The sequence below is a fragment of the Falco peregrinus genome, chromosome 1, assembly GCF_023634155.1.
Source record: "Falco peregrinus isolate bFalPer1 chromosome 1, bFalPer1.pri, whole genome shotgun sequence".
NCBI classification, from domain to species: Eukaryota; Metazoa; Chordata; class Aves; order Falconiformes; family Falconidae; genus Falco; species Falco peregrinus.
Window position 1 is genome coordinate 23,091,115 of NC_073721.1, and position 26,217 is coordinate 23,117,331.

At 41.0% G+C, this 26,217-nt stretch overlaps 1 protein-coding gene across 5 annotated transcripts in view; it reads left to right on the forward strand.

The window, feature by feature from the left end:
* The first annotated feature begins 274 nt into the window (after positions 1-274).
* PTEN (phosphatase and tensin homolog) overlaps positions 275-26,217 on the forward strand; it is a 106,499-nt gene continuing 80,556 nt past the window's right edge. For 4 of the 5 annotated variants that reach the window (XR_008745427.1, XR_008745428.1, XR_008745429.1 and 1 more), the window contains exons 1-4: positions 275-987; positions 16,901-16,985; positions 20,455-20,499; positions 25,663-25,706. Coding sequence is in view for 1 of the 5 variants with exons in the window: in XM_055793654.1 (XP_055649629.1) it covers positions 909-987; positions 16,901-16,985; positions 20,455-20,499; positions 25,663-25,706 (253 nt within the window). In the remaining 4 variants the exon portion in view is untranslated. Of the gene's footprint in view, positions 988-16,900; positions 16,986-20,227; positions 20,248-20,454; positions 20,500-25,662; positions 25,707-26,217 lie in introns of those variants that run through there. The other variant, XM_055793655.1, reaches the window with a different exon arrangement.

The window sequence follows — 26,217 nt, forward strand, 5'->3', positions numbered from 1 at the left end:
GTACCGCTGCTCGGCGCAGCGACAGCGGCGTCTCTCCGCGCGGCCGGTATCCCTCCGCCCGCCACCTCCTCGCCCCCGCGGGGCGGCGGGAGTCGGGGTTGCGGCGCGAAGAGGGGCAGGCGGGACGGCGGGCGGGGGCGAGGCGGGTGGCGGAGCGGTGGGGCGGGGCGGCGGCTGGCCGGTTCGCGGGGGACTACTTTCTCGGAGCGGCGGAGGCGGTGGAGGGGGCGGGGCGGCGCTGCCTCCCCTCTCGGAAGCTGCAGCCATGATGGGAGTCTAGCGCTGGCGCGGCGCTGCTGGGCGCGGAGCAGGCCGGGGGGGATGAGCCAGGCCGCGCCGCTGGCCCGCACGCCCTGAGGAGCCGCCACCGCTGCCCCGCCGCGGAGCGCCCGCCCGCCCGCCCGCCCGGCGGCGCGGCCCCACCGCGCGGCCTCGGGCCCGCCGCCGCTGCCGCCGCCGCCGCCGCCCCGGGCGGGGAGCGGAGCGGGGCGGAGCGGGGCCGGGCCGGGGGGGCGCCCCGCGCCGCTGTCACCATTGCTGGGGCCCGGAGCGCCGGAGAGCTGCTCTCTCCGCCTCCGCCTCGCTCGCCTCAAAGACGGCGGCGGCGGCGGCACCCTCAGGGACTCGGCCCGGCTCCGGACCCTCTCTGCTCGGGCGCCGCCGCCGCTGCTCCCGCCCCGCTCGGCGCAGCGGCGGCAGGAGGAGGAGGAGGAGGGGGCAGCCGCCGTCGCCGGGAGCCGCCGCCGCCGCGGGGGGAGGCGTGCCCGCCTGGGGCTGAGCCGCCGGCGCAGCAGGCCCCGCGCCCGGGGCCGCCCGGCGGCCGCCGGCCCGCCGCCGCCTCCCGGCTCCGCGCCCTGCCGCCGCCCGGCCCCTGCGCGCTGTCCCGGAGCGGACCCCGGCTGCCAGACATGACCGCCATCATCAAAGAGATCGTCAGCAGGAACAAAAGGCGATACCAGGAGGATGGCTTCGACCTGGACCTGACCTGTATCCTCCCGCCGGGGACGCGGCCCGGCACCGGGCGCTGCACGTACAGCTATTGCATCAGACCTGCGCGGCGGTTACCTAACGCGCTTCCCGGTGCCTCTCCACCGGGAGGCCGGCAGCTGCTGTTGGGGCTCGCCCGGGCCGCCGCTGCGCCGCCTCGGCCTTCTTTTGTCCGGGCGGCTGCTGAGCCGGGGCCCGGCCGCCGGGCAGAGTAACGGGAGCCCCGCGATGGCGAGGATTCACGTTAGCGCTCCTTGGCGGCCGCAGTCTGCCTGCTGCCGCCCCCGGGTCGCGGAGGTGCTGCTGCCGCCCCCCGGCCCGGTCCGCATCCGGAGCAGCACGGGTCCGCCGCTGATCTCCGGCTCTGCTGATTTTTCGGATCGCATAGAAAATGCGCCTGTCCTGCCGTGACTCAGATCCAGAGCATTTTTTAAAATAATTTTTTTATTTAGTAACTCGTCTTGAATTGCAGATACAGTCGTGGCAGGCCTGTGGCTTTACTCGGGTTGCTTCAGTCTGTGCAGCAGGAGAGGCGAAGCCTGTGTCCTCTGCCCTGATTTTCACAGATTCAGTAAAGTAGAGCTTGTGCTCTTTTGCCATACGATGTAGCAAAGTTCTCGATGACAAGAGGTGGCACTTCTTCCAGATTAAAAAATATACCTTTTTTCCTAATGCCATGCGCGAACAGTGCTTTGGCATAATTTCAGATACAGTAAACACAAGGATGTCTTATAAATGAGAGTGCACTGGGTTTTATCGAGGAGGATTGTGAGCAGTGTAATTCTGGAATATGTAATTAGTATGCAATTATGACTGAGTCAAACCATAGGAAAGCATTGGTAGTGTATAGTTTTGGTGGTCTTTCAAACAATGTGCAGTAGTAGCGGCAGGCAGATGTTCAGCTTTGAGTGCCTTGCAGAGTTAATGGTATGTAGAGGCTGTGCTGTGGTCATGGTCTTTCTCCATGGTGGAGCAAGACCATTACTGGGAGAGGTTTTGGAGCAAGAACCTCACTTAAGAGTTGGAACTGTCCTAGGAAAAATGAATATTGACAGCAGTATTCAGAGCTAGTCTTATCCCTGTAGAAGGAGTGTTTTCTGTGCTGCAGCAGGATCAGGGTGAAAATTATTCATTTTTGGAGCAATCGCATTCATGCCATAGCAAGCACTACAGATAAATCTAGTTCTTGGGCAGGCTTAGAACTGGTAACAGCTGTGACTAGCTCAGCGCTTGTGCTGTTGAACTGAGCCTTGGCCTAAAATTTTGGGGGCTTTTAAGTGGCCTGAAAGGTTCGTGACTTAAGCAGGTGGCTACTAGCTTTTAGTAAAAAAGCAGCAGCTCTGCTATGTAGTTCTTGCATTCTGTTCATAGTTGTTCATAGTACTGATAAAATGTAATTTTAGGCTTGCATTTTTAAACATTTGCACTTGGTTGTTTCGTTGGCCTATGACTAGGGCAGCTGTAATGCTGATATAGGCCAGTGCAGCCCTTAACTGCTGACTTGATGATAGAAGTCTGAGTTGATTTTTTTTTTTTAATTATTACTATTTTTATTCTGTGAGTGATGGGTTTGCTGGGAACTTTGTGGTTTTAAGAAGAGTTAAGTGGTGGCAAAACGACGATGTTCTGGCTTCACAGTTGAAGAGTGTGGTGTTTCAGATATCTTTGCCCAGATATGCCATTGGTAGGGAGAGATTTGTTGATCCAAACAGACCTTTTAACTAGTCATCTGCTCTTGTTAAGAAAATAGGTGAATGTTGAACCTTGTTTTTTTTGCTCAAGGTTGCTAATGATATGCCAAATGGAGTTCATTGCTTGTTTTTTAACTTTGTCTCATTAATTTTATTCTTAGAATTTTACATTAGAAGTAGGCCCCTGAACACTGGGCTTAGGCTGGTTTTCCTAAAAGAAGCAGCTGGCTGCAGTTCTGTAGTGAAATTTATAGAAAAGGTGTTGGTTTTTTTTTTTTCAAGATTGTAAAACTATCTTTGGAAGAAGCTTATTCTTAGTCTTATTTTTTTTTTTGTAGCTGTACATTTTGAACAGATAATGAATGAATGAAGACTGCTGCCTGTACAGTTGAATGGATTTACTTGAAGGCTGATGTTGTTGTAGAAGTGAAAGTTTAATTTTTTATCACTTTGTGCAGGCTTTTTAGAGATGTTCTTTTTGCAGGGCTTTGATGGAATTGTTGCTCACCATATCTGGTAGCTGGAAAATAACCTGTTTATTTCTCACACGCATAACAGAGGACTGAGCTGGGAGTTAGCTCTCCAACCATGTGATGTTAGATGAAGGTAGAGAAAACTTGAAACCTAAGTGAGCTTTTGGGAAAGCAAGTCATGTAGTGAGTGGCAGGAGGACTGGGGTTCAAGTACCCAAATTTACTTTCTCACTGTGTGCTGGAGCTTAAAATTTTTTGATCGAAACAAGCTACCATCTGCATTTCTGCTGTTGGTCAGTTTTGCTTCCCTGCACACCCGTATCTGTAGGAGTGTCCTGTGTTATAGATTACTGGTTATTTCAGGGTAGCTACTTCTGTCAAGCTAAAAGAAAGACTGATATGAGCTGGATAGCCCAGTGATTTGGGCATTTAGCCGGGATAGGGGAAATGGAGGTGTAAATTCCTCCTGCAGTAAATAGTTCTGTATGAGTAGTTGGATGGTAGTGGCTCCAAAATACTTAGTAGCTGGTGATTACAACCTGTGCTTTGGGAAGTGAATAAAATGAATCTACAGTAAATCAGGTGAGGTGCCTCATCTCCAGCCTGTATTCTGTGGTCTTGTCTTCTACTCAACTTGGAGGGAGGGTTTGTGTGTTCGTGTTTTCAGGTGGACGAAAGACTTGCAGTCTTCGTATTTCTGTCACAGCTGATTCTCCCAAGGCGTTGCAGGGAGCACCCAAGTGCCAAAAGGCAGGCTGGATTAGGTGCTGGAGTACCAAATGCCCTTATTTTTGAGGACATCTCCTCCTGTCCGTCCACCCCTCCAGCGTTGGGCTGTGTCAAATCCTTTTAAAACTGGGGCTGGTGCATGTATTACCGTACATCATGCTTGGGACTCTCAGTTCCTGATGAGTTGGTTAAGAATTCTTCTTGTGTGGATAACGTAGGATTTTAGGAAAGGGAAATAGTGACTTCCCAAAATCAGTAGCTTTATGTACATAATACGAGAATAGTCCTCTGTGCTAATTATGAAACAAGTGTCTTTAAAAAACATACTAACATTACTTTTCATCTAATCAGATGTTCTTTTCTCTCTGAGCAGTCTTTTTATGTACTTCTTGGGGAAAAAAATGAAATTAGAAGAGGAAAGGGTTTTAAAGATAGAGGCATTATGTCGGTTTTTTAGTACTTTATTTCAGGTATTGTGTTTATTTCTGATCTATTTGGATTGGTTTCATTTCTGTAACACTGATACTTTTGGTGCAAATGGGTGAGAATGAAAGGTTGAATTAATGGCTTTTTTGTAAGATGGCTGTATTTCTTTATGAAGCAATGACTACTATATTTTTCTGTGGCACTATGATGTTTGGTATTTCTGAAATTGTGCACCTTGGTTGTTGACCGTTTTACTGCAGGGAACAGTGAAGAGAGTGCATGCAAGTATTGTGTATTGCATTGATTGGTTGTGCTTTAAGAGGTCTGTGCATAACAGAGTTTAGCAAGTGGCTTAACAATTTGAGACTAAAGTGGAAAAAATCGTGTAACTGTTTCTTGTGCTCATTACAGCTTTGGTTAAATTTTGTCTCATGTTTCCAGGCCTTCTGTTACGTGTGGTAATGGCCATCTAGCCTAAGCATAGAGTAGAGCATGCCTACCCTGATTCTTAATTGAAGCATGTGTTGCTTGTGACCTACATAGTCATATAAACTGCAGCAATATTCAGTACAGATTAGATGTTGGGTGCAGTTTATTTACAAGTCTCGCATGTAGTTTGTCCCATATAATGAAAAGCAGAGAATGCTAAAATTGCAAGTGGAAGCTTCTTAGGATGTCATACTGCTTTATGCTGTTTGCACTCCTAAAACTCGTTGCATTTTTAATGAAATGTTAAATTATGTGACTACACGCAAAATGGCTTAGCTTCCAGGAAAAAGATGAATTAGTGGCACGAGGTATATACCGTGTTTAAAAATAGAGCCCAAGTTGGAAATGCCATTCGTTTGAAATATTTGGTTTCATTTTAAAATTGAAGTTTGTTAGATGTTTTTTCAGAAGTTTTTCTTGCACACAAGTGCAGTAAGGACTGGTAAGGGTTTAGAAGAAACTAGAAAAAACCTACTGGCAGTGCATTTTATTGGTCGAAAAGTATTTCTTTGTTCTGGAGTAAACCATGTTACTTAGCAGTGTTAAGAGCCCGATAGACTTGTTTGGCTTCTGGAGCCTGGGATGATGTTGGGTTTTGGACAAGAAGATTAGTGCCAGTTTTGCTCTGAATTCATCCAAGAAGTGTGTTTGAACAGACAGCAGTAAAACGGTACTGGCTGGGGATTTCCCAGAGTTTGATTCAGTTACCTGCTTGCTGTAGGATGTATTTGATCCTGGGAAAACTGGTCTTTCTGCACGTACCAAGAATCAAGATTTTTGAATTGTCCAGATAGAGAATGCCAAGTGGTGATAGATACAAGTGTGTTCCTGCATTTCTTCTTCTGGGGTTAGAGATGTACTGGATTGCTTATTTTTCCTAAAAAACAACCTAACACCACCCCCCCACCCCCCACCCCCCCCACTTTGACATATTGCCATAGTATGTGCATGTTTGTGTATAGTGATGTTTGACAGCTGAAGCCTATGCACAAAACCCCAACCATTCGAGCAAGTGCCCTGTTTTGCAACCCTCACTGCATCCATTCAAAGTAACCCCAGCCCCTTTCTGCCCTGCTTTTTGACTGCAGTTCCTTGGAAAGGGACTTAAAAGATGCTTGACAATTTACAGCTCATCTCTTTGCGCTTACTTAAATGTCGTGCGGGCTTCCTAATGAACTACTTGATCTTGCATCATCAGAAATTTTTAATCAATGTGCAGTGTTGCTGGAGACTGTTTGCACAAGCTAAACATGAAGTTAAAAAATAACTGCCTGTGCACACTTTTAAATCGACAAAAGCTGCAAACTGGTTCCTGGCTTCACGTAGCTCTGCTATTGAAGTGATGACTATATGTTCTTTTGAAGGTGGGGAAGGGAAAGAGTGCAGCTAATGTGGACGCTTTATAAAATTTTCTTAGATGGTGACCTTTTAGAAAAAAAACACAACTGAAGCTAATCTTCATTGGCATCTGTTTGTAAGCTTAATTAAGTGTGTGTAATTTTCAGAACATCTAAAGCTTTGCCGTTAAACATTAAGAGGGTAATGCTGAATAAAATGCAAGCTTTACTAGGACTGGTACTGGTTTTGAGCTTTTTTTTTTCTTTTTAGGAAAAATTGAAGTTATCTCATACAGTAAGACTGATGAGGTGTTGGCATGTGAGGTCCTTGAGAAATTATCTTTATTGAGGCTGGCTAGTGACTTCAGTGAGGATGGTTAGGTCAGTGTTGAGGACTTCTGAAGATCCCACCCACTAAGCTCTTGGTTTAGCTCTCCTTGTAACTGGTTGACCATGTATCAACACTGGGTCCAACGTCAGTCTTGGAAAAAGGTTGATGAATTTTGAAAGTGCATCTTTCTAGGAACTTGTGCCAGTCAGGAAGGCTTTTCTGTCCTCAAGATAATTACATGTGACTTCCACTGACTTCATGAGATGGTTACGGTGTATTTAGGGAAAGGATATAGCCTTCAGTGTGGAGCTTATGCAACACTTGAAATGGCTATTTTATTGCCGCATTGTAATAAATGCGGAAAGATTAGTTGGCTTTTGATGGCTGCTAGGCTCATGATCAGCAGATGTCTTTGGGACAAAAATGTTTTTCCTGCGCTATCCAGTGCTACACTTAATATGTCTCACTTAACTTTTTTTTTTAATTGCCAAAAGGTTTTGAAGTACAGTGACTGCTGTAGAGAAAGGCAGTATTTACTAAATTACATGTTAAAACACTACGTAGAGGAATACAGAATTTTATAATTTTCTTCTAGAAGAGAAGTGTCTTCCATTTTCTTCCTTGTAGGATGATTTGGACACCTACATCCTCTTCATTGTGGAAGCAATTGATATAATTTGTTCAGTAATAACATGACTGAAAAAATGTGTTTTATTAACACATTATGTTAAAAATCCCTGTGCTAAAAAATGTAAAGCTACGCCAAAACTAAACTTCAGAATGTATTAACTACGAAGCTGAAATTTTATAGGTAAAGTGTCTTTTATAGGTAAAAGTGTCTATTAACTTGCTTTTGCCAGTTGTGAATCTCTGAATGGTTTCTTAAATGAAATTATATTTTTAATGGATTAATGTTGTTGCCACATTAATACTGCATAAGCTGACAAATTACAACCCTGGTACCTTAGCCAAGAGGCTTCCCTTACGTGTTTAAACAAGAAGGTGGTTCTTGTTTAATGATTTAAGGGACAATAGTTGTGTTCTGAAGAACTGGAAGAAAAGGCAGGCAATAGGCAGCTGAGCTGTCAAATCCCTTAATTACATTACAGACTGAAGTTGCTGTCATTAGTCATAACTAACTCCTTTTTGAAGTGCACCTCTTTTCTAGTTCCGAGTACCCAGCGATGACTCTGGAACTTGGAGCTACATGTGATTTGTATTCATTTACTGTGCCTAATGTAGAGTGGATATTGAAGGTTAATTATTGCATAGCTTTTTCGGGGTGGTAAATGGGATATAGCCTGGAGTTGTGAGTAGTGGTTGCTGCATATACCTGATGCCTCATCTTAAATACTAGGGTAGTTGTGGGCTCCTTTGATTTTGGCACTTTTGTGAAGGTTTTGGGGATTAAAGCTGTGCACGTTTGTGGATTCGTGTGAGCTACTGGGATGGTGACTTCTGTACTGTAAGAAGGGAATTTTATTTGAAACTATGGGAACATTCATAAGTAGCTCTGTAGAGGAGGATCTCTTCTGAAATACGAATGCTTTGTGGGTGGTTGACTCTACTCTGGGTTCAGAGATTGCTGTCAGTTTTCAAGTGTATCTTAGTCCCAGATTGATATTTCAGATGTAAACAAATCCTTGTTCCAGTTTCTAAATCAAGCCAGCGTTCTCTTTGCTCCTGTTATCTGCCTCATTTACTGTCTCGCCTGTGAGGCCCTGAAAAAAAGATGTTTTGTAGAATGGAAGTAAATAATTGTGCAATTAGGCTGTTATCGTGCTGTGTATATCTAGGTTATCTTAAGAATGATTTTTAGGCAATGTAGCTAAAGTAGTGGGGTCTGTGATTCAAATGGTAATTGACTGTGTAGCTAAAAAATTAAATTCAACTGCTCTGTGTTTGGGAAGATGACTATTGCAAAAGCTGGTGTTTTTCCCTTTAAAGATGAAGTCCCAGCTTCACGGCCCCAACGTGCAGCAGTGCATAAAAACTGCTTAATACCCATTTTTTTGTAGTGAAGTGCTTAAGAAATGGCTTTATAAACTTAATTCTGCTTTTTTAGAGCTGTAGTATAATAGCTTTTAATTGCATGATTAATTTCCTTAGAAGCCTCTGCTTAATAAATTGCATTGCCTGGGTATATATTGGGCTAGAATTGAAGTAGTTGTGTATTTTCTATTCTTTAATTTCTTGTGTGGGTGAGTTAGAGGAGTAATGTCCTTTTTTTATACTAACATTTAGAGGAGGAAAACACTAGATCTTATTAGAATGAAAATAATATCTACTTTGGGCTTGTTGGTTGAGAAACAATTTATTAGGATGTCCTTATGTCTTGTTTTGCTGCTTGCTTTTATCTTCTCTTGGATTACCACCCCCCCACCCCCAAGTTAAGGTTTGGTTAATTTGTACAGATCCTAGGTTTTGTATCTTATATTTTACAAAACTTTCTAGTGTGACGTTTGTCCTTCAGCCCAATAGCTATTTTAAATTCCCTTGTCTCTGACAGTTTTGGATGTCCTTTCAGACTTGCAAAAAGTTGAGACTGAGCTATTTTTCACTTCCTGTCAGTAAATATCGAAGTAGTGACTCTCTGTGCTGACTTCTTTTTTACTGAATAAAAATATTGTATTTCTTCTGTGGGTGTTTGAAGTTAGGATATGCTTAAGTACGCATTGGTGCTCATTTAAGGAGATCCTGCAAAGGGTGGGTAGTGTGCTGAGAACATGTACCAGGGAGGTTCTGTACTCTTCCTTGAAAGCCTTCATGTTGAGTTTGGTTTGTGAGTTTATCACTTCAGAAATCTCAAACTAAGATGCAGCCATCAAGCTTCTCATATGCATTGCTGCCTACTGAGAAGATCCACTCCGCAGACGTGTTACCTTGAGCAAGGCTGCTTAGCCTCACATGTACAGTTGTCCTTTGCCGCTGGCTCAGCTCTTGGCCTTGGGCTGCTGTGTGTTGCTGCAGCTAGTTGGGATGGCAGGGTACGTATGATAAGATGAGATGTGGCTTCTTCCAAAGCACGAGCAGAAACAAAAAGCCTTTTTAAGTGGACCTCTGCATGTTTTGACCTCTAGAAACTTGTGACTATAGGGTTTTGTTCGGTGCTGTAGACCTGGACTTGAAGTTGAGTGAGGAGTTGAGACCCAGTCTTTGACTCCTCAGCTGAGGAGTTCTTTCTGTCAAATTTTACACGAATAATGTGGTGTGCTGTTGCATCATTTGTTATGCACCTGTTTGCTCTTGGCTTTGTCTTAATGGGAAGTGTAGCTTTTTTCTGTCCTGTAATATCATCAGCTATTTTAGAGGGATTTGCAGGTCTTCACAGTAAGCTTGTGTTTCCTTTAATATCCCCATGCTTTCCTGTCTTTATTTGTGATTCCAAACCATGTTGAAATGGAAGTTTAAGATGTCTCTCTCAAGTGTTTGTCAGAACAAGATCTTTAATCTTTTCATGCTTCTTTGTTACCGTTTTTTGTATTTATGCTGTGACATTTCTGAGGTTGATAGCATGTTTTGCAAAAAAAAGAAAAAAGTGTCTGCTTATTATGTAGATTGTGTGAGTTTTTTCCAATCTCTATGGCCCTTTTAGTTGTTCAGCAAAGCCTCTGTATGGCACAGAGCTCCAGGACACATTTCATACACCTCACAGATGAAGGGACAGACTCCTGCTCTGGGAATACTTCCCAAATGCAGTATAGTAAAGCCCTGCTGTGGGATGGAAGTGAGTTGTGGTTGTAGCTGGTTCCTGAGACAGCCTGGCAGTATCATCTTCAAGCATCCTCTGATTTACTACTTCACGCTGTATGAATTTGAGTTCCCCTCTAGACCTTTTGTCAGCTCCGTGACCTCATCTGGACAGGTTTGCCTCCTGGATATGAAGGAGTTGCAGTTTTGTTCCTTGTTTAGGTTGCTGCGTTTAAATTGCAAGCTGAAAGATTAAAAAATAAAAAAAGATGTTGTAGTTGAAATACTGAGCATTAAGGGGTTAAATGCATTTCTTCTAAATCATAAGATGTTTTTCTTAGCCACATCTGAGTTGGTCTCTTTTCTTGTTCTTTAAGGCACAGATGGTAGAATTGGCAAGTGCAGCTGGCTGGCTGCAAGGAATCCTCCTTTGCTCTGAAGAACTTTCTTCCTGTTCGTTTCCTCTATACTTCCCAATCATCCAGACTCATAGAAAAATAGTAAACTTACTTTGCATTTCATGCTGGGTAATGGCAGTGCCCCCTATTAAAAAAAAAGTATGCATGTGCACAGACTAATCAGTATATATGCTAGAAACTTCTAGATTTGGCTGGGTATATTTTTCTATGTCGTCTTGGTAGGGATGCTGTCATGAAAATGGCACTAATAGGAGCTTGGCCATTTGTCAGGACTCTTAAAGCTGTTTGGGGATGGAGTGTGGACACTTCTCGTAACACTCCCCCTGTAGCTTCAGGCTGTCAAGCTGTTGAGCAGCAAGAACAGTTCTTTTTTTCTTGCCATTGCTATACGGACTTGTTTAAGCTGGAGTTAAAGGACTTGAGGTTAGCACACTGACACTTCATAGCTGGTAGGGCCAGATGCACCACTAGACCATGTTGCATGGTTACTGAAGTCAGAATTCCTGAAAATTGCAGACAAATTGAGACAACAAAGCAACTTTCAGAGACTTCAAAGTCATGTTCTTCTGCTCTTTGGTGTTGCTATCAAATGGGTCTTAGGGGTTGACAGCTTGGTAACCCCGTGCTAGAGGCTGGTTTCCTTTGCACTGTGTCCCTCTGCAGCCAGGAGGGTGATGGGTGTTGTGTAGTGGAGCAGTACTGACAGCAGCTTGCACACAAATGAGGAGTGGGCTGTTCAGGAGTGGATTAAAGCGAGTACATGCCTTGTCTGAACTGGAAGTGAAAATTCGTGTTCCTGGCAGTTGTAAAGCTTTTTTCAGGCCATAGATTCACCAATTTAAATCTATTCTTTGTTAAATAAGGTACATATTTAGAAGCTGGAAACTGAGGCTCAGGAAAAAAGCATTGTCCATTTATTTGCAGGTGTCAGGTTCAGGTTTTGCAGTAAGTTTGGCTCCAAAGCATGACTGGAAACACTGATCATCATTCACAGCTTCAGGAGCACTCAGTTTGTTTTAAATTCCTTTTTAAAGAAAGATGAAATCTAATGCCTGGTAGCTCTTCCTGAAGCCTTTGCTTGTAAATGGCTAATAGTTTTAAAGTTGTTTTTTATTTGCATTTTGATTTAAAACCTGTCATCAGTGTTGGGTTTGAAAAGTAAATTTGTACGTAAATTATTAAGCACTGCATGCTCTAGTATGTTTATAAAATAGGAAGATTAGATCATTTGCTTTCTGTTTTTCTGCTAATAGCTGCCTTCATGAGTAGAGCGAGGATAAGGGATTAAATACTCTGAAATAGGACTTCATAAAATTACTTATTCTAATGACTCACATTCTAGATACTGAGAATGTTGATCATTGTAGGAAAGCCTATAGCTGTCTATTTTTAAATCTTCCATGTGGCTGTTTAAAAACTTAAGAATTGGTAAATATTTCGGTATGCTGCTTTGGCCGCCTTCCGTTATTAGGAGAAAGGCTGAATTTGTGAGCAGAATCAGTTACAGCATCAACGTGAGTAATTTGCCTTTATATCTGTATGTATGTAAAATTTTTACATCTATACTGCATATTCTTTAATTTGATCTTGGCATAATGTGAATATATAGACAGCTATTTTTGAAAGTGATTATAACTGCTGATTTGCATAATGATACAGGATTTTTCTCATAGCAACTGGAAAGACTATCATCTTTAGCATGTGGGAACGATTTCAGGCTTTAAGAACAGTGTTCTGTTAAATCTACAAACAGCATTAGAGCAAAGACATTTCTGAAGTGGTGTATGGATTACTTGCTTTGGTATGTCTCAATATTGACAGAGTATCGGGTTTTTTGTTGTGGCACTTGGTAACTTCGCAAAATTATTGGGTGCTTACATTTTAAGTTTCCTTGGGTATAGCATAGTGTCATCTTTGTTCATTTGAAAGCTGAAGTTTTGTAGTTAGAAGTACAAATTTAAGTAGAGGATGGCATTTTAATGTTGTGCTGTTGCGTATCATGAGTCTCATGTATTTTTTATTATGATTGCTAACTAAAATCCCAGTCTCCATGTTTACAAGATGGAGAAAGGAATGAGTGCTTTAAAAACTGTTGAAAGCATTTCTGGGAATGGATTTCTTAGGAAAAGCTACTTTGGCAAAACATGGCTGGGTTTATTTTGGTTTTTAGGAAGCCCATTTCAAGTTTTGGTAGTTCCGACAGTTTGGTTAACTGTTTTGTGTGTGTTGTAGAATGGTCTCAATAAATGGCTGAGGCTTTTTCTATTTTCATTTGCCTGTCTTAAAAAAAAAACAACCACCCAAATTGATAATGAACTTACTTTAGATCATCAGTTCTTCCAGATTTCTAAAATTATTGCTATCATTACCAATTTCATGATGACTCAGAATTACTGCTTTGAATGTAAGCTCAGTTTCCAAGCTGCTTTGTAAGAAATCCCATTGTGGTAGCGAATATCTTAATTTCAGCTTTGGAAATCAATGTTCAACTAACTGATGTGTGAAAAGCAGTGTCTCTGAACTGTTGAGCATGACTGGTGATAGAACTTGCTGATGATGCTCACTGGACAGTTGCTTCTGTAACTGGCTAGGCTCCATACCCTTTCATGCAGTGATCACAGGCTGTCCCTGAGGACGACTGTTTCATTCTCCAGCATCAGGAAAAAAGCAAGCTAGTACCGCTGCAGTAACAACCATCCCCTTCAATTTCTGCAGATCTTGGGGCATCCTTTTGCAGGAGAGGGAAGGGTGGAAGAGCTTGGTTTTTATGGTAGCTTTTTCAATTAAGTGCTGAAATGGCTATTTCTGCTTAGAGATTTAGATCATCTATGCAAACGGCAACAGCCGTTCACTCTCTTCTTCCATCTTAGGTTGATCCTTAAAGCAAAAACCATTCTTCAGTTGCTTGAATCAACAAAAGTTTCAAAGCAACATGCTGCTTCAGCATGCTTGTCAGAAGCATATATTAAAAAGACATAAAATTATCTTCAGCAGACATATGAATGCATTTGTCATATGTCACTTGCTTTCGTTTGGTGCAGGAGAAGCCTGCAGGCATGCATGTGTGCCTTGGAAGAGTGTCATTTGCTTGCTGTGGCCAGTGTCCTTTAATGCCAGATCTGTTGCAGACAGAAGAGTGAGTCAGCAGTGGCGTGTGAATTGCATTCCAGTCTAATACTTTGAGATAATAAGTAAGGTACTACAGGATGCTTTTATTTAGTTGGAAGAGAAATTGGCTTGCCTATTTGAAAAACAATCATGTTTTTCTAAAAACAGCCCCCACCCCTGCCCCACTGTTGAATGTTTGTTTTTCAGCAACACTTCAGGTTTTGTGCTGTCAGGTTGCAAAACCTAGAGCATACAGCGCTCTTACTGAATCAGTATCAGTAAAATTGAGTCATACACACACACCCCACCCCCCACCCCAAGTCTCTTTCCATTTTACTTACGGGCATAGTGTTAAACACCTTTTGCGATACCAGCTCTGGGTTTAAAAATGCACCTGTAATGATGCACGGATAAGCTTCAGCATTCAATTCTGCTGGCTTGCTCCAATTTAAAAGAAGAAATGCATGCAAGCTGTGCATTGCCCTTGAGGAGCGAGGGAGGGGAGAAGGGGTCATGTGAGATGCAGCAGCCAAAAAGGGATCGTGCTTCCCAAAAATGTGAGACCGCCTCGGTTATATTGGAACACTTCAGCCTGTGTGTTTTGAGGCTTTGGTGTTTGAATGAATCTGTGAGCCTGCAAATGGGAAATGCTGCTGTTGAAGGTGTTCTGTTCCCTTCACTTGGGGTGTCTTGTCTGCCTTGTTTCCATCTTGGACCAGCTGGGAATCCTGGAAAGTATCTTGTGTCTTAGCCTCTTGAAGAGGAAAAGCCAACAGCAGAAGAAAAACATCTGAACGTAAAATGCAGGCTGAAATGTGTGAAAAAAATGTGTAGTGAAGCTCGTGATAGTAAGTAGAAATTTAAGCAAGTTACATGGTAGTTTGGTGAAGTTTGGGCATCTGTCTCATGGGTGATATACTACAGTTGAAACTGAGTTTTGTTTTGTTTGCGGTGTGTCAAAATGAATTAATTTTACCCCTGTTGCTAGCATGAATACTTGTCTTCTATGGAGAAGTGCTGTGGAAAGCAGGCTAATACACTGGGTTATTTTGCTATGATAATTTATGTAGCCCTGCTGCTTGGAGCAGGACACAAAAGGAAGTGTTTTTGAGAACAAGTGTTAGAACTGGCAGTAGGTAGAAATTGGGAATGAGGAGGGAGTGATGGGTTGTGCTAGCTGTAAGTCAGGTCGTTCACTGTTAATAGGCATGGAGCAGGTGCACATGATTTATAACCAGTTTCTTCTGCTTATGGCAAGTAGTAATTGATAAAATAGTAAGTACATTGCTAATTATATAGCGCCTTTTGTTAATTTAACAATGAGGTGTGGACTACTTGCAGAGTAAAGTATGTTCAGAGTGAAGTTCAGAGTTTTAAGATTTATGTGATTTGATAGTATCTGAAGTTACCAGCAACTCTGAAAGTTAAGCAACTTACTGGGTTTTTTTTTGGGGTGGTGTTTTTTGTTTTTTTCCCAAGTTAAGCTTTTTTAGGGTTTGGGCAAGTACAGTATAAACTGGAGGCCAGATGCAAACCCCTTTCAGTGTCTGTATTTAAGGCAGCTACAGATATTTACTTGAATTTCTTAAAAACTTTCATATTTTTCTCACTGCTAGCATAAATAATCCTTTTGATGTATTTGGATTACAACATAGGAAATGCTAATTCTTTTTTTGAGAGTAGAAAGCTATTTCCTTGTATTCAGTCCTTAACGTTTGACTCTTCTAGTTAACTGTAAATGCAGAGCTTGGTCCATGCTGCTTCCCTGTGAGTACTCGGGCCAGTGGAAATTCTGCAAGGATAGAGTATTTTGTATCCTACTTGAGGCTTTTCTTTGTGTCCAAGTAACTGGAATATTAATATCTTGGAAGCTGCTGCAGTGCCTTCCATTCTGATGATTACTATGATTACTCTTTAGAGCTTGTTATATTTTAACCATAAAAATAAAAAGTGGAATAACTTAGGTTGAAAGAGGCCTCTGGAAATCACCTGTTTCAGCCCCCTTGTTTAAAGCAGGGCCAACTTCAAACAAATCATGCTTTGTCCTTATTCTTTCTAAAATTAGTTTGAGGAGGAGTATGTTAATGCAGTAGGGTATGGTCTGTTTTCAAGCTGCCAGTTTCATTTCTGTTTTGCTTTTCAGTGAAGCTTCTTCACTATATTATCATTTCTAATAATGTGTAAAACTCGGGAGTACTTTCTTCAGTTAAGTTTAAGAAAAAAAAATCCGTATATTGTTACACCACCAGGAAAAGTAGTTTGTTGTGAATTCTTTACTACATCGGCTCTAGATGTAAACTTAAAATTTTCTTACTTGGCCTTTTTCCTTAGTGCTGTTTTGTTTTTACCAAGAGGTATTTTGCCTAAGTTCTTTATCTCAGGCTGCTTTTGGCGAGTGAATTACAGGCAGTTCAGAATAAGAATCTGGAGTATTTTTCCAGAAGTGGGGAATTTTTAATAACCAAGATACATAATCCTTTTTGGATCTGTACATTCCCTTGTATTGCAATATATTACATTTAGGCATGCAGGGCTACCTTAGCAGCTTCTGTAGTGGTCTGTTAAATAGGAATCGTGTAAAGTGATAAAACTGTCAGTGTTTATGTAGCCTTGCTAAGGCTTGCATGCCTGGAATGTGCTTTTTTCGCTTGTTTTGCTGTTTTGTGCGATACATCTATTTTGGGGTCACTGGGGATTTGAACGTGGTTTTTAATTTGGAACATCTTGCAATTTAGTCACACAAGACTATTTTAATAGTTTCCTGTTGGATTTAATATGCCACTCAGACTGTAGAGGCAGACCACTGTGTAGCACCTATGTGATTGTAGTGAGGCAATGTATGACAGAAGTGGATTACTTGACTCTTGCTTTTCTAGTGGATTGCCTTCCTAAAGGATCTTGGCCATCAGCTGCCCAGTAGCATAGACTTCTATTAAGTTACGTGTTTGAGATTAAACAGATTTCTGTTACAGTGGCAGTAGTCCATGTACTGTCTTTTCAAAAGTTTCCCTCCTGATTCTCCCCCACCCCCATTTTCTCTCAGCTTTTATGGAAAAGATCCCTTATTACTGCATATATAAAGCTGAATTGCTCACATATGGGAGTCAGTTGGAGTTGTTGCTCTGACTTGGGTACAGCTATAAATTTGATAAATGTCCATTTAATACTATTGTAGAAATTTCACATGCTTTACAAATGTTTCCATAACTGGCATATTCAGATATTTATCCAAACATAATTGCTATGGGTTTTCCTGCGGAGAGGCTTGAAGGAGTATACCGGAACAACATTGATGATGTAGTAAGGTAAGTTTTATTTTTCTTTTCCTTAACTTACTTTTGTAAATCTTAAATATGCTTTTCTGTACTCATTTATGTTCTGCTGAGGAAAGGATGTATGTTCGGATTCATAGAAATGGCAAGATTTTTGGATCTCATAAATGTTGCCTTGTTAGCTTTCCTGAAAAATGTTGGAAACAACGAAAATGATAGTTTCTAGAGTTCTAGGCCAGGCTGCTGTTCTGAGTTGATCTCAAATGCATATAATCTGCTCTTTAGTGTGAAAAAAAATTACTTCAGTAAATTCTGTTGGCGTAAAAGGAGATTCTTTACTTTTAGAAAGATGTCAGTTCATGTCTCTGCTCAGTGTTGAGTTTCCTTGCATAGCTGATGACATTTCAAAATATGTTTGCCTGTATCATTTCTTCAGTCGATAAATGAAATGCTTGATAAGTTAATTTTCATTTAAAGTAGTAAATATAGGTAACTTTAAAGGCTTTTTTATATGGCTGTGTTCAATAATTGTGGATAAGGATAAAAATCAGCTAAAATTTGTCATTGCTGGTGATGCTTTATAGCACATCTTGTAAAAAAAAAAAACAAAACAACAAACTGAAAACCAGACAACCTACAGGTTGTCATTTTTAATGCCAAATAATCTAATTACTCTGTTCTACTGGATACAGCTGTGGAAGGTGTATTTAGTGTTTCAGGAGCATTGCTGTGACTTGTTTAGTTGGCATCCTACCTGGAGAATGTGGTTTGAGACGTTGCATTAAAAACTAAGCAGAAACTGCCAAATATTAGTGTTTTTAAGACCTTAAGTTCTGATTTTAAGTCATGTGTGATGCTCTTGAGAACTTGGGCGTTTGAGGTCCTAAGTTCAGTAGCTCTCCAGGAGACTTGGTGTTTGGGGATGGGGGGGATAATGCAGTAAGGGGCATGGTTATGCAGTGAGGTTAAAGTAGGTGCATCTGGGCAAGAAAGTGCTGCTCCCAGGTTTGAGATGCCACAGAAAGTTTCTCACGGTCGTGGGCAGGCAGAATTAGCACTGCTTGAATTTCACTGGTAGCTGTTTGCATCCAGGTTTGTACAGAAATGAGTTGAGACGGCTCCTTAGTTCCCACACTGGGAGGAATCATAACCCTCAACTCAGAGTCAGTTGTCTGGAGGCAGTGACCCTGCTCAGCAGCAGTTAGCTTCAGCTGAGTTCGAGGGGGTTTCAGTTTTGCATGTTTAACGGTCCTGTTGAAGCTCACTATCCATGAATAGTACTGAAAACGTCAGAGGCTGCATTTGAGCAGGCTTGCAAAAGTGACCTTGTTCTGTCATGTGGTAGTGAGAAGTCGCTTTTCCAGAGCTGGTTGTATCAGCGAGGCTCAGCATGGCAATCTGTAATTGCTCTCATACAATGTGTATGTCTGCTAGAATTGTTAAGAGGTGTGAAGTTGTGTTTTCTAGTTGTATCATTGCACACAGCTTCCTCACAAGAAAAACCTTTTGCTGTCCTTTTGGGACAGTTAAAGGCTGTCCCACAAACTCAGACTATCTTGCCATCTTTCTTCACCAGCAGTCAGAGCCACCTTTTCATTAAGTTAATGTGTGCATTGCATCTGCCATGTGAAATATGTGGACCCTGATGGACTCCACCTTTGGAAATTGTAGGACAGGGGCAAAGGCAGGGCTTTGAATAAATGACGTGGGAATAATTCAAATAAATAGGCAGTAGCCTTTGAAGGCCCTCTTCCATTCACAGCCTTTATTTCAGTTACTTTTGTATGAAGGAAAATAAATTTTATTGGTTAAGTATGTAGGTATGTGAAAATTAGACTTTTGAAAGGGGATGACTATGTAATTATTAAGTTGTCCATAAACACTCAGATCAAAAGGAGTGGTGATCACCTAAAACTGTAATCAACCAAATTAAGATATGGAGAGATGTAAATCAAGTGCCTGTTTGGAACTGGATGCTAAAGTAGTGTTGTTTGTTGCCTCCTATTTTTAAACGAGAATAATGCACAAATTGTCATCATGCAGCATTCTGCACATCGCAATCAGGAGGTTCTCATCTGCTCCTGTCGTCTTTTTATTGTGGAATTCTTCTCCAAAAGCTTTTTATGCAGAAGTTCAACATGTTTGAGCTCTGGAACAATTGGTATTGAGCCAGGATATGCCAGTGGGCTTTTTCTGAATAGCTAGTATCCTGACAAATGTAATGCTAATATTGTATGAGATGTACGACCTGGACTGCTGGCTGTTTCCTATGACTGATGCTTTGAGAGGTTTTGGCTGGAATTTTGTCCTTTGAAAATACCTGTATGAAGACTTACTGAGCTTTGTGGCTATTCCTGGCAGAAGCAGAGTCAGCTCTCCTTGCTGTCCCATGTGTTTTGCACAAGCAGGGACATCTCCTGAAACAAATCGCCATGTCCACAATCTTCCTTAATCTCTCAAACTCTGCCAACAGGGGCACAAGTGGGAGTCATGAAATATTTTTGCCAATGAAATTGGAATCTCATACTCAATGCTGCACAAGGAGCATTCACATCTGTTCCTATTTTAATGCATTGGTTTAACCACAAAGTTCTTCTAGGTTCTTCTGGAATATTATGACTGATAACCAGAGCTTGTTTTTGCTTGAGCTTTCCAGGATTTTAGCAGCTAGTGTTTCTTTTCAATTTGAACAGCATGTTCTGTCATGGCTAATTAAATTCCTTCTGGCTGATGTGCAGATACACACTGTTGATGATGTTAAGTGTAAACATTTGTATGTTATTTCTTCTTGAACATTGCCAGGTGACACATCATATATAATCATGGCAATTTTGATGAATCATGTTTGCAGTTTGGCTCTCTGAGGCTTGTATGTGAAGTTTTTGTTACAAAATGAGCATGAAAATGATATGAATGTGAAAAAGTGTAGTGGTCTTGCTCCTTCTTTCTGAACTCAGAATATAATCAGGCACTGTCCTCAGACTTCAGTAGCAAATAATGGCCATTTAAAAAAAATGGTATTAAAATAATTCTGGTTGTTCTAACAGAAATATGAATGTTATTTTAACTGCTTTTTTTCATGGGAAATACCACTGTGGTAAAGTGTTTTGCATAGATGATCAAATTGGAAGTAAGTGCTTAAAGATACTTTGTATAATCCATGCTTTCTGCTTTAAAAATAAACTACCCTTCCTCAACTTAATATATGGATGTGCAGGTATCTTAAAAATCAGCACAGATTGGACCATAACATACATATTTCAGTTGCAGGTCAGATCTTGGTGGCCTCCATTGCGTAAGTAGCCTTATTCATACTACTGCATTATTTGTATGAGTGAGGTTTGCAACATGCTGCCTCCTTGACTTTGAGGTACTGTAGGGCCAGCTGGGACTTGGAATGCAGAACTGCACATGCTGGATGGTACTTTAATGATGCTGTAAAATAAGGTCAACATTATTGCAGTGTAATTAATACATGCCTTTTTTTTTTTTCCTACTTAAGGTTTTTGGATTCAAAACATAAAAACCATTACAAGATATACAATCTGTAAGTATGCTCCTGTAGATGTATTTTCCAAAATAATGATTTCTAAAAATAGCTTAGGAGTGAAAGTGGCTTGTTACTGTACTGAAGCAGAGCTAGAGATGTTTTGCACATTTCTTAAAACAATTAAGCCTGATTGAGAGTACTATTACTTCATTTAGTTGAGCTGAGTGAGGTTAAATGAAATGCTGGTGTGTATGCATATTACTTGAAAGCTTTTAAATGACTTGGCATCTATCCCATCTGGAGCTTGTACCATGTGATTAAAAAGTGAAAAGTAATTCACAGCAGGCTTTCTGTTAATGTATTAATGTCTGCAGTGAAGAAATTGCCAAATGAGTATTTTCCTGTTGGTGTTTTTTTATTTTTTAATCAAACTGTATTGGTACCCAGGTTCTGTTTGCTTCCTCACTTTTCTTGACTGTCCCTGTTTATTACTTTGAAAAAGCTGTTGCAGCAATTGGTAATGTGATGGTTTCTCACTTTTGTAAGTGTAATGTTTTCCTCTGAAAATTTAGTTACGCAGAAAGCTGTTCTTGTTACAGAAGGGATTTTTTTTGTTGTTCTGATCATCTTTGTATGTTAGCTTAAACTAATTTCATTTGTATAAATGATTTGGTGATGTCAGCTGATGTTGAAAAGTAGGTCATGGCTTTCCTACCCCTCATTTTTTCCCAGAAATTTAAGTTGAAGATTTATTGATCTCTGAGATGTTACAGCTTTTTTCTTTTAAAATGAAAGTTTCTAAATATCTGCAATTAATGGAAAAAATAATACTGTAGTATGGAAATCTGGGCAATGCATTTGCATTTTAATATGTCAGTCTTCAAAAACAAGTATTAGAAGTATGCCTCTAAATTACTTGAAGGATTATGCACCAAGCAACTCTTACTTCCTGATGTTGAAGTGATACTAGAAGCTGAGAAACAGTATACTGGTTATTGAAGTTGTCTGTAAAGCCTGGGGTAGGACAGAATAGAAAAATATACATAAATAAAATGTATTAAAATAAACCCATTGGACACTTTTTGTACAGTTCAGTAACAAAATTTTCTCTAGCTTAGAAGCTCTTCAGAATGTTAGCCTTATAAAAGACCACTGTCTTGGTGGCACTTAAGGGCGGAAAGGACAGTGCTTCCTAGAATAGCTGATAGCTCCTTCTGTGTGTAGAGGCAGTTCCCTGAAGAGGTAACTTTCTGGATATCTTCCTTTGAAGTCTTCCGGAGCTCAGCACTAAAAATCTGTATCATGTAAAATCTAACTACTGTGGTTTTATTAGGGCCCCCTGAAGCCTCCTGACAGCTTCTGCTTTTGTTTTGGGAGCAAGGCAAAGCAGAACAGGACAGATATAACGTAGTTTCCCCCTGCTTCTTGGGGCTGGGTTCAGCTGTTAGATTCTGTGAAGTGTGACTCTGGTATCACTTAACAGGATCAGGGTTTGCTGAGCAGCCTGATACTGAGCTGGTTGTTTCAAATTGGCTTGAGAGGTGACAGGTAAAAACAATATGTTGCTGTGTGTAAACTTGTAGGTCAGAAAGTAAGAGTTTAGTAAGACTTCTGTGCATCTTAGCAAGTAGCTCCTCTGGGAGGTGGTACTTGAAAAGCTTCCACTTCGCTGTCTGCTAGCAACCTCATTTTACTTCAGAAAAAAAGCAAAAATCAATCCCCCAACCCTACACAGGAACAACTTTAAAGTTTTTAAGTGAGAACTGTGAAGAGACAAGCATGTTTGATGTTTAGTTTGCTGATACATGTGCTTTCAATTGCGGAAAGAACTTGTCCAGGTGTGCCAAACGTTTTTGTCTTCAAGTTCTTCACATGAAAAATGTAACTTTTCAGTTTTCAGCGCAAGAACACCCCATCGATTTTCCTTGTTGCTAACTTCAAATGCAAGTGAAACTTCTTAAAATTACTATATTCACCCTCAGATGAAAACTTTTGCAAGATAAAACATTCTTTTAAAATGCATGGGTTTTCTTCTTCCCCAAAACATGGATCAGTTGCAAATGAAGATTCAAGTGATAACTGCACAGCTTGGAAAGCATAACTTTTAAACTGTGTATCTCTGGCTAGAGAGGCCAGGTTGTCTCTTCATTTTTGTGCAGGCAAAATTTATACACACATTAAGTACATAAATGCCATTAGGTGAATTGTTGCAGTGTTTGGTCATGAGATGGGGAAGAAATTGCAGCCTTCAGGTATTTTGAACAGCATCTCTTTAGATGAAGCTGATCCTTTGTAAACTATTGTGTGTGCTTAAAAGAAGGGAGGTGGGAGTTCAGAGGAGTTATGTACTTACGTTCAGAATTCTTTCAAACACTGTCATGGGGTTTAAGTTCCCTTAAGGTAGTTGTTACATGGAGTTGATAATAGTGTGTGTGTTGAGCAATTTTATTTAAAAGGATTTGGAGACATTTTTCTGAACTGATGTTTAAATGAGGTCAGTTATGCCTCATCCTTGAATTTTGGCTTTAACTTCCCAGTGAATGTTTGAGCAATCAATTTCTTTTTGTTCCTTGTTAGTGTTGGTTTTCGCATGTGTACCTTTAACCCTTTGCTGTTTCTTCAGTATTCTTTATTTTAATATATTCTTCCACTTTCATCTCCTAACTTCACATACTACCAAATAGTTACCTCCCCTATTGTAGTAATCTCAATTTTCAGTATATTTCTTTTAACTGTCCAACAGTCAGCTAATTAAAGGAAGGAACTGTAATGAACAATGTGGATTTTATGTGCATACTTTCTGTAGCTCTGTGTGCATGGTATTGGGCTTTGGCATAGACTGCTGTCTTTTTGGTAGCCTGTAGTCCTGTTGTCAGTGGGGTTATGGTTATGATCAGAAAGGTGCCTGGCAGGCAGTACTTAGGATCTAGGTTGCTTTAAACTAGCTTTAATCATAAGGAGGATTAAAAGAACGATGCCAGCTCACTCCCCACCCCCAAAATCCAAAAAAACCCTGTTCGGGTTTCATCTGGCAATCTGACCGTATTACAAGTCTAACGGTGTTTAAGGAAAAACAAATGTATTTTAAATGTTAGGCAATGGAAGCATCCCCCAAAGTGTGTGTCAGTGGGATCTCTGCTGCAGATAAGTGTTTCATGTAATGAAATGAGGGTGTATTTTGTACAGCCGTGTCTGGAGCTCTGCATTTGCTGTGTACAGCTCCTGTAAGAGGGCATAAGGAGTGACATGGCTATGTTCTGTGCTCAGTTTCTATCCTTGGTGTCAACAAAACTATTTTCTATCCCTTATGGTATTCTACTTGACACTCTGAAACTTAAAAATTTGAAGGTTTTTTTGCCCATAGGTGACTTTTTAAGATGTTTTGAACACTTTCATCTCTTGATACACCTTTAAACTGGGTGTTTCTTTAAAAGGAAGAAGGAGACTTCGGTGAATAAGATGCTTTGTGCTAACTGCTTTGCTTCCTAGCAGACTCAACTTCCGAAGTCCAGATGCTGACTAGCTTATAACAGGCTTTGCCCAGCATGACTGATGGCTGCTCCAGGCGTGGTGACCCCATCTTGGGTGTACATACTGTGTCTAACATTTTTTTCTCAAAGGTTCGGGTGCAGATAATGATTTTTTGAGTCCCATCAGCCAGCTTAACCTGCACTGTTTCACTTCTGACCTAGAGAAAGTATCAGCAATGTGATCAGAGCTCTGAAAACTGCCAGACTTTTCCCTGGCAGAGGCTAGAGTTGAGAAGGCTCTGGAATTCAGAGAAAGGGAAGTGCTGAGTGCGTGTGCAACCCCAGCAGACCTGCCTGTCCCTGGTGTACAAGTCTCGTGAACAAAGCTCAATGAAGCATGTGAGGCTCCAGTTATGTGCAACAGTCATACAAGTAGGAGCCTCAAAGTTTGCATGTCTGAAAGTGTCAGGTATGCTCCATGTGGCTCCTAAGGCGGCAGTCATAACATGCCTATTAAAGAAATACAAATTCATACCAGTCCTGAAACTGGTGTTGGTATCTGAACCCTATCAAGAGTACAGGTTCTAATCAGAACAGAAAATCTACATGTGTTTTGTCTACTGAAATGACTGTCAATCACTGTCTCAACCTGGAGTCCTGTTGTTCTGAGGCAAGATTGTTCTTGTTTTCGTTTCTGAACTGCATTTTTGCTTCTGTTATGTAGGGGTGCATCATTTTACCTGCAGAGAGCAACTCCAAGGAAAATTATGGAGGGCATCCACTTCATGCCTTCTTTCCCCTTACCCCCAATATCTGGTCTAGCTTGTTTCCTTGGAGCATGCCACTTTGGCTGTATTAGAGCCCTACTGATTGGATTGTTTATATCTGGTCGCTGATGTTTGTCTCTAGGCAAGTCATCCTCCAAGACTAATTCAGTCTTGGTTTGCTGTGCTACTGGCTAGCTAGAGTGGGTCTCTTAGAGTGGTGAGATAGACATAGATGCAGCTCCAGAGTCTTCAGAAATGTGCTATTTTCCAGGGTCTGTGAGGGGAAAACTAGGTGATTGGCATTTTGGTGGGGTTTTTTTTCCAGAGTTCACCAAATTTCAAGAACAAATGCCAAGTTGAAGAGAAGTATCACAATATCTGCTTGATACAAGTGATCTGCACTGTAATACTTGGTGGTGCTTCCAGTTGCCTGTGGTGGTCTTGTGGTCCTGTAATTGGACGAAGAACGCTTGCTTGGGTTGCACTGTCTAAGGGTCCTTGAAATGTCCTTGTGTGATCCCCATCACCCCTAGTACCCATGTTGTTGTTGAGGTGTCTTGACATGTGTTTTGAGTTCCGAGTGAGTTGGATGAATGTCATAGCTGTATACTCTTCACGTGTTTGTGTGGGATCATAAAGCTGCTCATGTGGCTAGAGTTGTTAATACAGTATTAAAAAGTAATAATGGATGCATTCACACAAGTAATGTGATACACTGAGACTCTCACTGCCTAAAAACATACTGATGGACTACAATTACCATACGGCAGTTTTTCAGTAAAATAACTGATATTTTAGTGAGCAACTTCATACATTTGCAAGAAGACAGTTTTTCTGGATGTAACTTGTAGCTGTAGTTTTAAACCATAAAGATGATGGGTATGTATGATTTTCCCATATGTTGATTTGTATGTTCCAAGGTGTGACAGATGTTGGGAGTGTCTCAGACTTGTCTTGAACTCTTATATATTTTTCTTTTTTAGATGTGCTGAAAGACATTATGACACCGCCAAATTTAATTGCAGAGGTACGTTTTTACTGTCTAGTATGTGTTCTCCTCTTTAAAGTTCAGTGTTTCTGAATGAAGGTACAAAGAGGAGCTGGTGAATAGTAATGTAGGGGATTTGGGCACAAGGAATGATGTCAGATTGCTTTGAGTCATTGAAGAAACTTGCTATATTCTTGATGCTTTCAAAAAAGTACGTTCGTCACAGTTAACTAGATCAAGGTCTAATGAGGCAATCAAGTCTACGGTTGCAAGTTTTTGCAGAATGGGTTATATAGAAGTTTCTGTTCAATTCAGTTTGTAAACTTTCTGTAAAATTTAGATGTGAAGTGTAAGGAAGACTGATTTTTATGCAGAAGCATCACTTAGAATAAAAATGGAGAATGCTTAAGCCACTGTCACTATTCATATAAACTAGCTTTTTGAAGATCTGGAACAAAACTTCACTTGGTTTAAAAAAAGGAAATAAAAGATTTAATTCCTATGTGATGCCTCTTGAGATGAGTTGGTTCTTAGACACTACCAGAACCAG